General features: G+C 43.3%; 1 protein-coding gene and 1 long non-coding RNA gene across 7 annotated transcripts in view; one reads left to right on the forward strand and one right to left on the reverse strand.

The window, feature by feature from the left end:
* Positions 1-18,437, reverse strand: part of LOC139110004 (uncharacterized) — a 28,536-nt gene that overhangs the window by 2,865 nt on the left and 7,234 nt on the right. Inside the window, exon 9 of the long non-coding RNA XR_011546928.1 lies at positions 13,702-13,839. This is a non-coding gene — a long non-coding RNA (uncharacterized lncRNA). The remainder of the gene's footprint in view (positions 1-13,701; positions 13,840-18,437) is intronic.
* Positions 2,349-18,437, forward strand: part of Dpy (fibrillin-like protein dumpy) — an 85,756-nt gene continuing 69,667 nt past the window's right edge. For all 6 annotated transcript variants that reach the window (XM_070669407.1, XM_070669408.1, XM_070669412.1 and 3 more), the window contains exon 1: positions 2,349-2,441. In XM_070669407.1, the coding sequence (XP_070525508.1) occupies positions 2,432-2,441 (10 nt within the window). In that variant the 5' untranslated portion in view covers positions 2,349-2,431. The remainder of the gene's footprint in view (positions 2,442-18,437) is intronic.

Here is an 18,437-nt window from a genome sequence, read left to right on the forward strand (position 1 = left end):
CGATAATGAGAAAGGGTAAAAAAAAATGTTTCTTTCTATTGCTTTATTCTTCGAGATTATCCGGTTATAAAGTTACCGTCTTGTCATCTGATTCAACGTGATACATAAAAAAAAAAAAAAAGCAGAGTATTGGCATCTGATTTCACGTGCGCGTTAACGCGTGCCCTAAGAAAGATCAGTTTGTAGCTGTTTATAAGGTGGTTTCACAACAAACGTCCAACCAGCCGTCGCACCTTTTGAAATCCGATCGAGCTGATCACCGCAGGTCGAGCCTACCGACGCCGGTCGTTTGCAGATCCCGGTGAGGCGGATGAGACGCGTCGTCGAAGGGAATACGAAATGAACGCGCTCCATCGCGAACCCGTTACCCATACCAGCAAGAATTGGCTTACGAACGCGTCTTGGAGGAAATTCATCGAGCGCGTTTGAAAGAATTTTTTATAGCACAAGCAGACAGATTTGTTGCCAGTATTTTTTATCTCGCGTTCTTTAAACAGTAGCAGTTTTTTCTTTGTAATTTTGGTGCAAAACAGAGTGCAAGAGGCGCTTGCCCTCGTTTAGAAATTAATCCGCTCTCCGAGGCGTTTCTTTCAGTCACGGAATTCACATCGCGCAGCACATTGCAAATTTTAAGAAGTGCCTGTTTATCTTTGCACAACGAGTTAGTCTGCGCGTTCATTAGAGGTTCGTGGCGGCGCGTAAATGTTTATTCATAATGCCGATTGTCCGTGCACGTTCCCCGTGGGGACCGCATAGAGGTTTTCGCACTCTCGAATCGGTCGGACCGTAGGTGCGTATAAGTGCGCGCGATAAATTAAACATAATGGTGCAAACTGTGTGTTCCTGCGCATATATACCGCGGACTCTTCTCGCGACCCGTGCCTGTGAAACGCCTCAAGGCATCCCGAGTTCACCGACACCGCGCTTACAGATTCTACAAGCTACGATGTATTATTAAAATCAACCGAGATCCGCTCGTTATCGTCATTCAAGTTTCATATAAATATTAAGTAAGTGAAAATACTTTTCAGAACGTCAGAACAATGTCTTTTTTAAGCTATCTTTTTTTTTTTCGCTCTGCTAAATCTCTTCTTTCTTTATTTATTTTTTGTTGCTTCAAAAAGTACTTTCAAACTTATTTAAAAATTGAATTTGGAGAGAGAAATTATTCGACATTGACATCACTTATTGTTAGTAATACTACATCATTGGGTTATTAATAATTTGCTACAGTCATTGATTTTTCTGCATTTACGTGACTGGAGCGTAACTGGAGGTAACTTTAAATTACCTTGTGTAATATCATACTGATGAGGAAATTATACTCGATGCAAAGATGAATGCAGATTTCACATAGTTGTTTAGACGAACGGACTTCAGTTCCTATCTAATCATTATCTGGTTCAACCAGTATCGTTCACCCTTTCAGGAAGGATGCCTGTTACGATGAAGATAATATCAACGATTTTTTTAGAGCAGCCACTGATAACATTTGTAACATTCATTCGCCGCCATCCGGCAGTTAATATGTAGTTAATAACTCTTTCGTAATTCATTCTTTGCTGCTTGATTTTATTGCTTTCTTTATCGTACGATACCATCTTCCTTAACGTGGCGAGTGCAAATTAATTAAAAAAAAAAAAAAAAATTAAAATTAAAATTAAGCGGCACGAACAGCAGTAGGAACTTTTTAGTCGACTAAAGGGTTTGGAGTCCAGTAACCCGTTAACCTTCTAAATATACATTAAGCGTGGGGTCTGCCTTCGAGATAACGCTAACTGACCTTTACCTACAGTATCGCCTATCTAGTGAGACAGTGAAACCGCGGTTATCCATGTCTCGTACGTACACCTTATACAAACCTTCGTGCAAACCGAGGGTCGGTTCCAGGCGTTGAGCTCACTGACTTCGCACACGTAGTGACTCTACCGCGGGGTCTAGTCCCGTCGTGGGAGTGCAACAGAGCGAGACGGAAATATCTCGAGCGGCCACGCGAGGGCGATCAGGTGAGAGAACAAACGTGGGAGAGAGGAGGACGAAGAGGTCGGAAAGAGGGAGAGAACGTGGACGTAAGCGGCGAGAGAGGAGTTCTCGTACAGAAGGAAAAGGAGAGGAAGGGAGCACTCAGAAAGAGAGAGGCGAAGTAACCACGAACCGAGAGGACGATCGGCCAATGAGACACCAAGTTGGCGATGACGTCGACGTTGTCTCACGTCCGAGTCTCACCAAAAGTCTTCTCCGGGTACCAGTTCGTCCGTGGTCTCCCGGCTGGACGAGATCGTCCTTTCCGTATCGCCCATCGTGTGGTCGTCGGGGTTTTTTTTTTTTTTTTTTAATTTCTTTTCTTCGAACAGTGAAATACAAATTCAGCCAAGATTGCATCCTGGATACGCATCGGGATTGAGGCGGAAGGAGGCTGCTGCTGTCAGCCATGGGAACGGGTAAGTCTCGGTGTTTCCGGAAACGTTCTGGTCCCGGTATCTATCTCTTTCCAAATGCACCGTACCGCATCTGGAGTACGGCGCCAACGTACGACCGCTCCACTTTCCAATGGAGATCGTTTTCGCACCGTATGGAGCACCGTGGTGCAGCGATCTTCGTCGTGAGAAACGCTCGGTGGGAACCAATTTGGAAGTTCATTGAATTCGCGCAGTAGCCGCGCGAACGCAGAGTTCAGTGATCCCCCTTCGACACGTTTGATCGACGGCGATCTTGGCAGAAGATTCAACGTGATAGATCGGCCGGTCTCTGCTGCTGCAAATCACGTTGCGGTTCTGCAGGTCGTCGATCGTCGAGACGCTGACGCGGCTTTGGCCTCTTCGAGAGTCAAGGCCGAGATTATTCGCTGGGGTCTATCGTCAACTGGAATCACTCCAGGATCGTTCAAGGACTCGATTAGAACGTTCGCCTCTGTTAAACTCTCAAACACGTCCTTCGTCATTGCCGCACAATTAATATCGCTTGCCACTCGAAGATCTTGCGGCCCTTGTAATTTCGTGAGTAGTTCATGGATTAGTGGTTGCGTATTTCCTGCTAGAGCGGATGTTTATCTTCAACGTAACGAAGGTCCTATCTTTATCGAAATATCGTCTCGTTTCTTTTATCACGTCGATCGTTTTCACCTCGAAGATCTCGACAATCATCGCACTGGCTTCTCTTGCTTACTTTCATCTTGCCGTACTTTTACTAGCAGGCTCTTCAAGTTAATTTTTACAAAGTAGTCGACCGAAAAAATGGTGTCGGCCAGGGAATACGTTACATCTCAATATAAAGGTTTCTCAAAGGCAGAGTAACGTACTTACACGCGGTTCGTGACTGCCGATTTCCATTTCGAGCATTTCGCAGAAACTGTTGCGCGCTCTCGGCGTGAAATTAAACGTCTACTGGTATTACATCAGGATGTTCATCGGCGTCGACCTTTAGCACATCCTTTAGGCAGATGGTGTCAAGGATGTGCGCGAGGTGTGTTGGCGGCTTGATCAGAAATTATGCGGCCGCCTGGGCGTAACGCAAATCAGATATCTGTTTTTCCTTTTTCCTTTTTTTTCTTTTTTTTTTTCTACGCGACAACAAATAAATATATACTTCTTTCCATTGCAGATTATTATTAGACGGGCGTTTTCGATCTTTCTGATTTTTATTCCGCGAAAGAAAGATAAAAAGATTTATCTCGGTAACATAAATTTTTGTAAAAAGAATTAAACATATTGAATAACTAAAAGCAAATATTTATAATACGTTCCGCAAAACGGTTGAAAGTAATCGCATCATTGAATATCTGTATCACGTCGGTGTGCGTAAGTACTTTAATCACTTTAGAAAGTGGCTGTGAACGACGGCGATATGTATGTACCAATGCAGACATTTGGTTACTGGCCCACCTTAAAAAAGAGACGACATATCTCACGCTTGTCCAGCCGGTCGCTTAAAGATTCGCGACTACTTTTTACTCGGTCGCATTTCCTGCAGTTAATCAGTCGAACTCATTTTTTCTAATAAAATCATTTAAATTATTGTATTAGCGAGTATCGGGTTCAGGCGGATGGAAAAGTAGATGTAGATAATAAGTTGGCACGATTCGTTGCCAGTCTCTCTGCACTTTGTTACACGATTGCCGGCGTTGCGCAAATTAACAGTGACGTAAACGTGAATATCTAAAACTTTAACTGTAATATATTTTTTTTCGTTCCTCGATGCTCGTTATTTCCCGCGTCCTTCATCAGCAAACCGGAACTCATCGTTCGATTTGTCAGTAAATGTGCGTAGGCAAACGCGATTTGAAAGTTAAACCGTGCCGCTTTTCGAGCGATCGCGCACCGAAATGCAGTGATTTCGAGTGGATATTTTCTGTGACAAGAAGGCATGCCTCCGCGGCTCTCGGATCCGGTTTTCATCCGCGAGTGCATACTCGCTCAGAGACGATAAAGTCGTTTGCACAAAAAAGGCCTGTATGACGCGACCGGAGACAACGCAACGACCGAAAAAAGAAAAGAAAAAGGAAAAAGAGAAAAATAAAAAATACCGGGTAGAGAAGGAAAAGCGACGGGAGTGTATTATAGCGTTCAGGGAGTAAGTAACGAGATGTATCAAGGATGCGGCAAGGATACCTGCGGAACGACAGGATTAATCTTCCAAATGATTCCCCGAAGACGCTATCGCACGCGAAGATAAATGCAAGTACGTATTTTTGGCTCTTTCATTTCGAATTAAAAGTCGTAGGATCGCTCAAGGAATTTATTTTTTATCTTCTCGATAAGAAATATACATTCTGTGGCGGTGCGAGAATCAATCGGCTGCCAAGATGTAGCCGCGTATTGGGAGCGAGAGAGTTGACGATGACCCCATTCGATCCGCCCACCTGTGCAGCAACTTTGCTGCTCGCATCATCTCGCAGACGAATTGGTGAACGCGCCAATCGTTTCCTTCTTTCGCGTTTCTTCCCGTGTAATTTGCCGGCTGATGGGAATTATTACGGCTCTTGTTTCTCGGAATCAGCTCGAGATTACATCCTCATTATTAATGCGAGCGCAATGTACTCTCTATTACCTCGCCGCAGCAATTTATTTAGCTTGATTCGAGCGAGCGTGACGTCGTCGCCGTTGGTTTAGATCGACAGCGAAAGGTTCGGCATTGCCGAGGTCGCGGTTGTGCGTAGAACCTGCACTTTTGCCGATTACAATGGAAAACGCCGGGAATTAGTGTGGTTTAGAACAAATAACCGCGATGGTCGATTGACTACGTCGGCGTGTATCTCGCTTAACGCTCCGTCGTATTCGATGACAATAGGAACGGTAAACGATACCTAATAAAGTACGATTATTATAATAATATAATAAAATTGTTGAACTTAATAATTTAAATATAAGAACTGGTAATTGCACGAGTAAATTATAACTTTTAATTACATATAAAAATAATAATTTTTTTTTTTTCTGCCACGTACTTTTGCCTCATGCTTCTGCGAAAAAGCTGTCGTACATATTTTTGCATAATATGAATATGTAAGTGTTTCGCGCAAATTTGTCGTAAATTTTTAACGATGCAATTGCTTTTTTCTACGAATGCATGATAATCAAATTGATTTTATTAATAGAAAATTGTTTAACAAAATAAGCCAAATTGTGCCGCAGATTATTTGAAGCTCTACCTACTCTAAATTACGTGGGATTACGTACATTCGCCAACTTTCTAACTATTATGCTAAATAAAAGCATTGCTGTGAACTTCGTGTAGCGTATCCGACACAATTTCTTTCGTAATGTGCTTGTATTTAACGTCTTATTTAATCTTCCCGAAAGAAGGAGCTCGCAATACCACCTTCCTTAAGCTGCCAATTAAACTTATTTTCGTTGTCCGCGAACAATGTAAAAATTTCTCGACGATCTCGAGTGACCTGATTTGAACTTGGCGCTGACAACCAAACTGATTGCGTAACGAGTATTGCATGCGAGGTCTATTTTAAACACGCTCTATCGACTGCAACTGCTGGGCGTCCCTGCTGGAAATAATTAATAACCATAGTCGTCCTCGGCAGTGCTTATTGTTAGTTATTTGTCTGCGGTTACTCGCGATCGGTCTTTCGCGGTATCGCGGCAATACGACACTTTCGTCGCCGTTGATTTCAACAAAAAGGTGGTCTATCATTACGGTGTCCTTGTACGACTGGTTTACAGTTCATCACCGACGCCGTCGTAAAAATTTTCATTAAATCTCGTTCAGATTTTTAGAACAAGGATGTAAGCCTCCGTTAAATTGAAGTATTATGCAATCTAGATGAAAATCTTACGAGTGAGCTGGATATTTATTCAAAATGGTCGGAAACCGTGCACTTGGCGAAATTGTTGCGCTGTACGTCTTCGCGGTATGGAAATCAGGGAGATGCCACAACATCTCCGCCAATCCGAACGCCGCTGTGCACCCGCTCTTCTCCCGCGACTCTTTAATTAGCCTGAAAGCTGGAATCAAGCCCGCGGCTTGTGGATTGAGTTGATCAAAGTATCGCCCTTCGGGCAATCTCCCTACAGCTCGCTAGCAATCTTCGCTTGCGCGACTATATCTCGTTATTATCTTGGTTCTTTCCCCTTGCTTCCTCCCTTCGGTGGACGATACAGATGGAATGAAATTTTCTTTTGTTTCATTCCTCCGTGCCTTTCCATTGCACGGCCGAGGCGCAATTGCATGTCTGAATAGCCCCGCAGAAAACGAAATTTCAATTTCACGATTTTTCACGTGCGAATTTATTCTCGCCTTTCGTCCCGGCGGGTCGGAAATCGGTGGGTATCTTCGCGCGAAACGACGAAGGGATCTCAGGTGCGATCGCTAAACGGGGCCCGGTACCCTTGTCGGGAGTATCTTCGGCGAATCCCGCGATTGTTTCCGTCGCGGCTGCATTCCGGAGCGGCCCCTCTGAGGTCACCGGCGACTGGTGCTCGCGTTGATCGCGCTGTACAACCGCGCTCGTCTCTTCGAAGAAACGAAGAACTGTGAGGAATACCGATGTATAAATCCCTCGGCGAACACGTACATTTCTACATTATATTATACTTAACTGCGAGCACATGTGCGAGCGCGTACATACGCAAATCGCAGAGATGAGGAGCGAGCGAAGGAACGAAGGGGTTGCCACGGTCGTTACGGCTGATAGATGATCGGGGTGGTTGCACGACCACTCGAGCGTATCCCTCGGATAAAACCAGCAAGACGCCGCGACTCGAATAATTAATGGCAATTCGCGGAAGACAAAGTCGAATGTATTTACACGGATACTTTTCGCAGGGCGTTATTTACCCGCGAAGGGCCGGTAATTGTAATTAGCGCGGCTCTCTCGCAAATTCACGCCGGTGTACCTGCTGCGCGGAATTCAATCCGCGCGCCGCATATCTAGTTTTCGCATTTTAATCCGCTGCTATGTACCGTAAGAATCACCAGCGCGTGTACATTCTCGGTCCTAGGAGCCGGTTTCGCCGGCGGCGATTAACTTTAACCTTGGTTTTAGCCGATTCTCCGGGTTCTCTTTCTGGAGCCGCGGCTAGAAAGAGCCGATTCTCCGTATTCTCACAGCCCATTCGAACGTGTCTGTTCGACTCTCGTCTCCTATTGACACGCTCTTACGTATTGAGCAAACAGAGCTCAGAATTACAAATATTTAGCGGCAAATTCGTGGCGAAGAGACGGGTCAGAGACTTACTTGAATCTTCGCGGTCGCGAAAATTAAACGACGGTAGCAGAAGCGGTTGCTAATGTGAAAAAATGACTTTACGTCAAACAGCGTTGATGCACGGTAAGAGTAAAGCAAAGAAAAAGACTTTAATAAATGAGCATCCTCGAAATGTATTCAAGAAAATTACGTGCGGCAATTTGGAACACCAAAGCGTATCGAGATGATCGAACGTTACCGCGTGAATCGCCATTACGCGGCAAGGACTTAAAAATCCGCGCTTCGTGAGAAAATTTACAATGTCATTATCGTTACCGGCTTAATACACACCTGGCAACGTATGATACTCGGCGGAACTCTTCTCGCTGCGCGAATAAGAGCAAGGGTCTACTTATTGCATTCCGTTGGAAGTGAGAGATTATAATTAAAGAGAAGTATCTTTAAAAAGAAAAAGTCCAAAAATAAACTGCCGCGGTGAACATCGCCGTTTATCTTACGCATGAGCGTGCTCGATTGTTCCTCGTTGTGCTTTCCGCGAATGTTCTCGTGAACGTTGCAAGTTATAAATATTACGTCTCTCTTCGGGTAAGCCGGCCATCATTTTTCCTTGACGTGCTGCTGAATTCCCGGCCACATTAAAATTACGTTTCAGTTACGCTACCGTGTAATGTATATGCGCGCGCGTAAAAGCGGTTGTGCGTATGCTTGGAATAGAATCCTGTACGGGGCGGCGATGATTAACCGTGAGGTCGATCGGTTACGCCGTGCTGGTGTCCACGTCCAGCCGCGCGAAAGTGGCCAAGGCGCGGTCGTCCATTGCCGATTATAGGCATCCTCCGTTCCCGAGGAGACGACTCTCCCGTCCTCTTGCCTTTTCCTTCTCGCTTCGCATCCGCACGAGCTCGAAAGAGGGAAGGGAGAAGCCGCGTGTGCGTGCGCGTGCGTGAACACGGGTAATGTCGATCTTTTCTCTCCTCTCATCTTTTCCCTCATCATTTTTCCGGTCACGAATGAGTACACCTCACGACCTTCCATCTCGCATACCTGAGCAAATGCGCGCCTACATCCATCGAGTCGACGCGGCCGCGAAGCGAGCGATACATTAGGGCCGACCGCGTCGTGACCACGAAATTGTTAATTATCAATTAAGGCGACTCGCGAATGCCGCGCGCGGATTCAAACGACGGCTCGCGCTAAAACTGGTTTTTTTTAACGCGTGGTAATAGTTGATTTATTCCTCTTTTACGTCCACGTTCCATCACGAGACGTAATCTCGAAAACTAATAAAAGTAAAAAATGTCAGCATAAAATTGTATAAAAATTATAGTTCCTATAAATTTATATTTTATGGATGAAAAGGAATTTTAAAATTATACGGACGACAAAAGGCGAGAAAAAGGTCTCGTCTTTCTAGCTAAAAGAAATAAAAAAAAAAAATAAAAAAAATACAGCGTTGGCGTACTTGTACGCATTTAACGCGCGTTCTCGCGACGTGGTAACGCAAGTTTCGTTTCGCGATCAGATCGGGGCGGGCCGCATGTTGCTCGTGAGGAAAGTCACGACAGCAGAAAGAGAGGGAGTGTATAAGCCACCGAGATAAATTTTCCCTCGGCGTGCCTCTTCTTCCTCTTCTCTCTCTCTCTCCCTTGCATTTTCCTCGCGCGTCCTTCTCGCGCTGGTCTCGGTCGCTCCACACACCGCCTCGGTCTTTCCACCTTGTGCTTCGCCGCCCAGAAGCGGGCTCTTCTTCGACCTCTCGCGGCCGCCGAGTTTGCAGGCGCCATTACTCGCTCTCTTCCCCTACCGTTGTCCTCCACCGCTGCTCTTCCACAACGTTCCCCTTGCGCTATCCCTCGTCCCGCGTACTCCACCTCTTCTACTTCTACTACTACTACTACTATTGCTACTACGTCAATGTTACTTCTTCTTCTTCTTCTTCTTCGTGGTGTCGTAGTCTTCTTCTTATCTCGCTCGTCTCTACGAGTCAAGGACCGTTCTCAAGGAGGTCGCTCCTTTTAACCGAGCGTGTACTACACTCCGTGGCCTTTGTCTCCGCGAATCGTCTTTACATAGGGCACCACGAAGTACGCTAAGGGCATCCTTCGTCGAAGTTACTTGGCGAGATAGTTTCACTTGATGCAGCTCGCTTAGTTTAGCAGGATCTATTTACTTGTCAATTATTTTTTCGCGCATTGCAGCGCATCGCGTTGGAACAGAGAGAGTTTTCTCAGGGATAAAACACGAGTTTGGTCGATATTCCGTTTAAATTTATTATGTTAAAAAAAAGCCTTCTTTAATTTTTTAATATAATTAATTTGATAAATAATAACGTGCACGTGTTGGTGCAAAATTGGAGAAAAAAAGTCCATCGACGATGCAGTCTTAATTTTAAAACAATTTACACTGATAGTTTTATCGGATAGTTTATCAAAAGATTGATCGGCAAACTTTGTGATTAAGATAATTGGAGAGCGATGCTCAATTACGTTGAACTTCGACAAACATCCCTTTTTTTTATTTTTTATTATTTATCAACCAGATCTTTTTAAATCTGTTATTTAAGTAAAGTACAAAATTAAACGACTGGACGTTTGGTATTGTCTTCAATTTTTATATACTGTCTTCTATTCTCTTCCGAGTACAGGGTCGGTCGTGAAAAGGAAGAATGACTCAGACTTATTGCGAAGGAACAGTCTCGTCTATCCCTGCGCTTCATTACGATCAGTAATTGCATACCCCCGATGCTTCTGATCACATTCTTCTTTCTGCCTCCCTTCCAAGGGCACAAAAATTTAGTCGTACACTCGTCACGCATCGGTGGCTAAGTACAGACTCTGGACAGGTATAACCTACGCCAGAGAATCCTCGCTTCAAGGGATTGCGTCTACAAGTACATACAATCGCGCATCGGTGATCTAATTGGGTCTTAATCGAAAGGCGCGCGCGTAGGACGCAAGGGCCGCAATGATTTGCGCCTAACGTAACACGTTGAATTGCCGACAATTAATGCTAAGTGCACGTTACTCGAATATATGTATTTTTATTTTTTTTTTTTTCTATTTTGCACCCTGTCGAGGTCTGTAATGCAAAAAGGGAGAAATGGGAGGAGGAAAAACCGAGAGATAGTTGCCCGGTCTGGTCCGCAGGTGTGGTATCGATCGCGCGTAATTAAACGTAATTTCTCGTTACTGTAACTTACAGCGGGAGTCGCACGTGAGCAGTCGTTTGGTATCACACCGTTACAGGAAACGTCGCGATCTCGGGGGAGAAAAACGAACTATCACAGATCGAAACGAATTAACAGCAATTTATACTGGATATACTGGATTAACGCGAAAGACGCAGGTAGCAATTTTAGTCTTCCAATGTGCAAAGAGCGCCCGGAGATGACGGAAGTTCGTCTCTCTCTTTCACGTCTTGAGAAAGATAGCTGACATCACTTCCCTCGAGCCACGAGGCCGCTGCTCGTCGAGGGAGTTGAAGGAAGAGACTTTACATTGCGTAACGCGTTACGAGCACGCTCTTCCGTTCGTTTTTATTGTATTTATGCGAATTCCGCGACTCGCTGATCGACAGCGTCGATTTTATGTCGCCGCTGGTGCGGTCGACGATGATTACAAAAAAAAGTTACGTAATTTATCTCAAGTACGCGTGATGCGCGCAGCATTTGCATAAGGCCGATCAGTAAGGTTCGGCGTTACCAACGTTGCGTTGCTCGGATAAACGTGATTCGCGCGTATATTATTGTAAATCACGTTTATCCGAGTCATCGCGTGATGATGTGCACACGCACGCATTGTGGAAACGGTAAAGTGGCGATTTCCGCGGCGCCCGGGTGTGATAATGATAAAAATAAATGAACTTATTTGCATCCGAGCAACCGGCCGGACACTTGGATGATCAATCATTATCTTGATGTATGTCTAACTGTAAATAATTATTAGCGATTTAAAAAATTGTCGCGATTTATTTCGGATCATTATTTAAATTTTACGCGATCATGCAAATATGCGATAACGCTGCGACGACTACTACGACTACTACATCCCGCATCCCATTAAGACTAAAATATTCAGTCATTAACGCGATCATTAAGCGAAAGTAGATTCAAGAGATGAACGCCAAGTTGCTTAAACGAATCTTAAATCCCACGTGAGGTCTTAATAACAATCAACAGTCTCGTTAACGATTGAAAAGGAAATGGAAGGAGAAACGCAACACGTTTTCTACATTCTAAATAAATTATGCGAAGCAAAACGCGGTGGAACGAATCGCAAGAATGTAAACGCACGATTCTTGCCGTTATTTGCTGGCGAAGCTTTCCGTTAAAAGAAAAAAAAAAAAAAAAATAAGTAAAATAAGAGTTATGACCAAGATCGCGGCAACAACTCCAGCTTCCGGATCGACCATGCACATTAATCGCGCTATATTAATGCGCTTTCTTTCTCTCTCTCTTTCTCTCACTCCCTTTGAAGAAGCAGCGCGATAAGTGCAACGTGACATGTAGTCGTGTAAGTACGAGGTAACTCGCGATCCACGACGTAACACCGTGGTGTAATTCCCCGTGATAATATTTCCACGCGGCTCTCTAAACGTGTACTCGCGCGCAAGTTCTTCTCTCGACCTTCCACCCTTTAACGGTTACGATGCAATTATTTCAGCTTCGAGACGACGGTGTCGGAGAGGGTCACGGTGCAAATTACTTTGCGAGTCCTTTCCGGAATTCCGCGACGTTCGCCAAACAGACGCGTTCTCCACCGCGCGGATAATTAGATTATTGTTTTATTGACTGCAGCCGTCGCGCTTCTGTCGATAATGATCGCCGATGACGTCGGTGACGGCAGAAGATGTCGATTTCTTTTCCGCTAACCTTGGTTACGACTGCCTACGACAGAATCGCGGATTCGCCAGACACGTAAAGCTGCTAAAGGACGCGATCGTCACGAGTGAAAATTCACCGAATACCATTTTCCTAAATAACCTCCGCAGGTTTCGAATGGGCGCAAAACCGGCACGCTTTACGCCCGTTTTGTATCATGAATATATTCATCGGCCAACACCTACGGTGTCTTTTATAATGCCGTAGACCTTGACGTGTTTTTTCAGCAAAAGTAATTGAAGGAGAAATCGTACTTTATGGCTTTTCTTTGCCAACTTTGGAATTATACGTTTTCAGACAGTTAAACCTCGCACTCCTCCGTCAGTTTCGATGATTTTCTCGCATTTAGCGCGTTCTAATCGGCACGCATCCCACTTCTTGCCCAGTGGCAATAAAGTTAATAATATAGAGATGCAGATTTATCGATTCGCGCCCTGTCGCCTGTCAACTATTCTCTTACACACCGCTTTAAATCTCATGTGTATGTAGGATGTACTTAATATGATACTTTTCTTTTTTCTTTTTTTTTTTTTTTTTTTTGTATCAAGACTCAGCCGTTCCGCTGCTGGCTGGAACAGGTACATCCTGGTTATGAAGTTAGATTACATCCTAATTTCCCCCATCTGCATGACGCTTAACGACATAGCGGGACAATCTATACGTAAGGTGTAACATTGCAAAGAATACGATAAACGACGTCTTCACTTTATCCGCTGTATTCGTGAGGGTAAATCAATAATTTTCGTATCAAGGGACCGGGAGAATAAATTCACCGTTGCTACTGCAATTACATCGCGTTATAAAAGAAAAAAATTTACGGCGTTACAAGCTGAGCCGGGTGGAACACGTGAAGAATTAATAGTCGCACGCGTTTTAGCCCGATATCGGCGGGAAATAAAAGTGTAACGGCCTGTCGATAGCGTCTCATCAACGCAGAATCATTCCGAGGAAAAATAGCCTACAATATGTGCCGTTAAAACGGTGAATTTTCACAACTGCGGCAATCAATTTGCCGACTCGTCACAATGGGCAACACGTGTTAGACAGCGCGCGGCAAAATTGCTGTAATTTACCGTTTCGCACCAGTCATCTAGGCGTGTATACGTGTTTCTTCTAAACCAATAATAAAGCGGTATTTTCATGCAAGCTATGTATGTCTAAGTACCTCATCGTTCGATAATACGAGCAATTCTCTGGCGGCGCGTTCGTTTCCCGCATATTTCCTTGATCGCATCGCCGCTGTTCCTTTGGTGACTCACCTTCTCTTTTAGTTAGCGGCATAATGCTCGTACTCACGCCGCATCTGTAATCAGTAATACGAGAGAGGGACGGTTATATTATATAAAAAGATAAGGAAAATGGATGTGGAAAATGGAAAATACCTGGGGCTTAAAATAGAAAATGTTTTATCACATCAGGTCTAAAAACAATTTTACATTTTCATGTCATGTGAATAAAATGCGGTTGTACCTTATTCTATTGAACGGCAAGAACTTTTCAATAATTAATAAATTATCCTGTCGGCTGATTAACGCAATAATAATGTTAAAATAAAACTCGATGTCTTGAGACTGTTGATTTCGATGGAATTTCTATGCGTTGAACGCGTCTTGTTTTTCTGCGGTTTACATGGCATTAACGTTCTTCCTCTTCCTTTTCCTCTTCTTAATAGTGGACTTCCGATTATGGCTTATCTGACGTGAGATCTAATTCGACGCGGTACAGTGATTGTAATATTTTCAATGCATCCCAGCTTGCGAAGAATCAAAGATGAAAGCTATTTATGGACGAACTTCGACCGTGTTTTTAAAAGTTATTATATAATGGTACTGATTATATTTCGCGTGTCTCACGCGTGACGGTAAAATCACAACGATCGATTACGCGAGTCCCGGTTGTGCGAGCCTTAACTGGACATCGTGCGTCATCCGAGGAGTTCATTGCTTGCAGCAGAGAACGTGAGCCGATCACACTCCTGTCACCGGTCTTCCCATGTTAAGGAAGAACACCCGTTAGCACGTTGCGTATGAAGAGAAATTTCTGCGACGGATCGATTGTCCGATGTAAATGAGCTCTAAATTCCGTGCACTTTTTTTTTCGCACGCTTTCTGCAAATGTGCCGATTTTGAAACTTTCATCTCATTCTTGAGCAAAATTCTTTTCTAACTGTGCTCTTCAAATTTTTATTTTTATTTTTTTTTTTATAATTCGATAAAATCAAAATTCTTTCAAAGAATTTTATGCGTCAGAGTTGTATTCGCTATGCGTCCGTTATATGCTTCATTTCCAAGCTCAGCAATTCCCACACAAAGCAGGATGATCCGTTTGCAGTCTGCATCGTTTGTGGGATTTTAGCGCGTGGGAAAAAAGCGGGGCAAATCGTTGCCGCTAATATGGCAATAGAAACGTCAATTTCTATGGAGGCTGACAGATCGCGATATTAAATGAAAAGGCTTGTCTGCTCAGTGGTGATCATTAACAACAGATAACAAGAACCTTGACGCGCCGCGTTTCAATTTTATCCGGATGTTCTTGTCGTCGATTTATTAGTCTTTATATAGATATTTATTATCAAATGCAAAAATAAGAATGTGATAACAAATATCTATATAAAGACTAATATATTGTACATGTAGTATACATATAATTAATTTACTGTATTATTAAATCAGAATTTATAGCTTCAAAAAGATTTGAATTAAGTAAAACAAAATGTATAAAAAATTTATAGGAATTATTTTAAGGTATTGTTACGTAGCGTCGTGATTATAACGAAGCGCGTATTTTACCCAAGCCAGAAACTAATTATCCCGCGAAAACGTGTGCCGTTACGCGCAATATAACGCGAATCTTTTAACGAGGTTGGCGAAGCGAAAAACCTTGGCTGTTGGTCGCACGATCTACGCGGATATGGCGTTATGGATGTACTCGTCGAATCCTTGCTTTTCCGCCTCTGCTCCCGCATCATCTTACGTCTTTTTCGCGCCGTCGAGCTTTTCGTTGCTCAAAGAATAGAAAATTTATTTGTTGCAACGTATCATAGATGGTAAAACTCAAGGTGGCAGTTTTGCCAAAGATAAATCATAGAAATCATTTCGTTAAAAGTTATGCGAAAGAATGCAAGACGGCCTATATGCGAATGCAGCTCGCGATTGCAGCCTCGACGGCGAGAAGCGGCAGTCCGTTACATCCAGCAATAGATCTCCATACGGTACACGGCAATTTTGTCACGAACCGTTAGAAAATCGGTGGCGGAGGCGTCTTTGTCATCACGGGCGTACTTTTTAATCGCTGACACACTAATTTGCGCTGACGAATTAGTTAGAATGGTATCTTCGCCACGTCCGCGCGATCTCTCTTACTTTTCCATTGAGTCACGATGCGTAATCGCGGTATTTCTCGACTCGACGATCAATCTATCGGGGACGAGTATCGAACAAATAGACCTTCGGAAAACGAGACATATATGGATACGGCTGAAAGCCTTGCAAATCACAGCCACGCATCTATGATTTTAAGGGCAAATATTGGTAGCTTACACACGAGTATGAACGTATTAATAAAAATATAAAGAACTGAAATATATGTTCTTTATAATTTTCACCTATGAAACAAGTGTTGTCCGTATAAATTCAATTCTTATATTTCTTTTTATTGCGCTTTGCAAATTAATTTTTTTTACTAATTTTGACTCCTGACATTTCGACAGCCTCCGTGATACATGTCGTTTCTCTCGCGCCTTTATTCTTGTATCTCACGCGACTTGTAACTCGACCCCACTTCCTACATTCGTGCGCGTGGAAAATAGCGATGTTGCAACAAGCTTTACTGTTAGGTGACGCGTTTTACGATGCTGCTGCAAATCGGCGGATCGTACTTGTAAATAAGAAAACGAGAAAAAATATAAAATGTAACGGCTTCGGTGCGCTGTACGATCGCACGAAGCGTGCGACGCGAGAATCTTCTCGCCATGTGCGTGACGTCGAGCGTGTGCGAAGCACGATTATAATTTTACACGTCAAATAAACCGAGGCGTTTGTACTGCTCGATGGTAGCTATTGTCAATTAGGAACGTAAAACGCTATCGCGCTACTCCGCCAAGTTAATCATCACGTTGTTGGTCAATGCTCCTATCATCATTTTCCCACGTCGGATGTTATTAGATGACGAGCACTAATACCGTCTTACATTTTTCTATGCGCAAACAGAAGCAATAGACAATATCTCCTTTAAAACTAATTAACCAGAGTATTCTCACGTACGAACGTAATATTATTACGGCACTCATTTTCAATTTACTTAAAAATGATTATTTTTATTTAGAACTTTTGTCGACGCTGATTGTTCGCTCTTACTGCCAATGCTACGTTGTACATATGTCGAAATCGATTCGGTGGTCAAACGAGCTCTGCACTCGTTCGGTCTTGTGCTGTGTATTTGTGAGAGTAACCTAAAGAACTTTCACTTCACTGCAGAATAATTCTGTCTCGCTTCGCTCGCCGCTCTCTTGTTACTCTGGTGGGCGTAAGTTTTAGGGCTAAATCGCTATCTGCTTTGTACTTTGTTGATTCATGCCGGATGTTGCCTCAGGCAAGCGCGATCAACGTTCGATCGTGGCTAGAATTCGGATTTCTAAATAGGATGTAACCGCAGGTCGAGGCTGCCCGATTCTTCTTCTGGGATGTAAAATAGTTTTCTCCAATATTGATATTTTATTGAGTATTATTGCTTCCGTTTAATACGCATCATTGTGCAGATATCGTAATTGCGATTATCATATCGTTAAGTATCTCGATAAAAAATTATTTGAAATGGAAGATGGATAACAGCAATCAAAGGGTAATGCGACTTAGATTGCGTCGGAGTTGATAAATTACACGACGTAGAGATTTCTCTGTAAAATGTTCGCCACTTTATGTCAAAGTTTAAACGCTGCCTGTATCCGACTCATTGCCCCGGCTTATTTTATTAGCGACTCTGGCGATGATGCGTGGCAAAATTGTATTTTAATGTCCGTCCCGTGAACAACGTCTATTATTTGACGCAATTGACCGTCCGCACGGATACTGACCTAAACTTCCTCTGTGCGTTCAAGGTTCATTATGAAATGAAAATAATCAATGTATGGCGGCGGGAGTTACGAGAACAGAGAAGACCTTCTAGAGAAAAACCGTAAACGTAAACCGATTCCAATAAGTGCGACAAAGAGAAAGCCATCTCGCATGTTTTGTCTTTCTACAATTAACATACATGTATAAATAATATTCATATATGCGTACATACGATGTGTCTTGACACACATGCGGATTTGCGAAATGAAAGAGAGACCTCAGATAATTAGAACGCTGCTGTACCGTTTTTTTTTTTTTTTTTTTATTCCATCCTTCCATTGTCAGTCTTGTAATTAAATCATTCGTATTCATTAAATCAATTACTTTGTTGCGATAACTATCAGAATTTAATAGCAGATTTCCGTTATTTTTATTTTGCGGTGCGCTTTACATATGCAAGTGTGAATTTAGCTTTGATACTTTTAGAAAATAAGGGTTACTGCCCGTGCACCGGCGTAACAAAGAGAACGCATTCAAACAAAAGGAACTACTTCGTTTGCATTATTTTACTGTGAAATTACGCAAGCGCGTAAAGAGGCTCGTGCGTGAAATCAGCGCTGCACGTAGGAAGGCTTAGCGCGACGGTTATGCAATTAAATTGTCGATGGTGGGTGCTAAACATGCAAATTCGTTCGCGGATGACATTACGAAGCCGTAAATGTCTATTACTGAAGAATCGGCGTCGCAATTAGTTCAAGACATCGTGCAAATTAACACTAATCTACGAAAGAAGAATGAAAAATTATTTTCATATTTCTTGCGCGTACAAAGACTCTATAACACATGATTT

Source organism: Cardiocondyla obscurior, linkage group LG19 (assembly GCF_019399895.1).
Source record: "Cardiocondyla obscurior isolate alpha-2009 linkage group LG19, Cobs3.1, whole genome shotgun sequence".
Taxonomy (NCBI): domain Eukaryota; kingdom Metazoa; phylum Arthropoda; class Insecta; order Hymenoptera; family Formicidae; genus Cardiocondyla; species Cardiocondyla obscurior.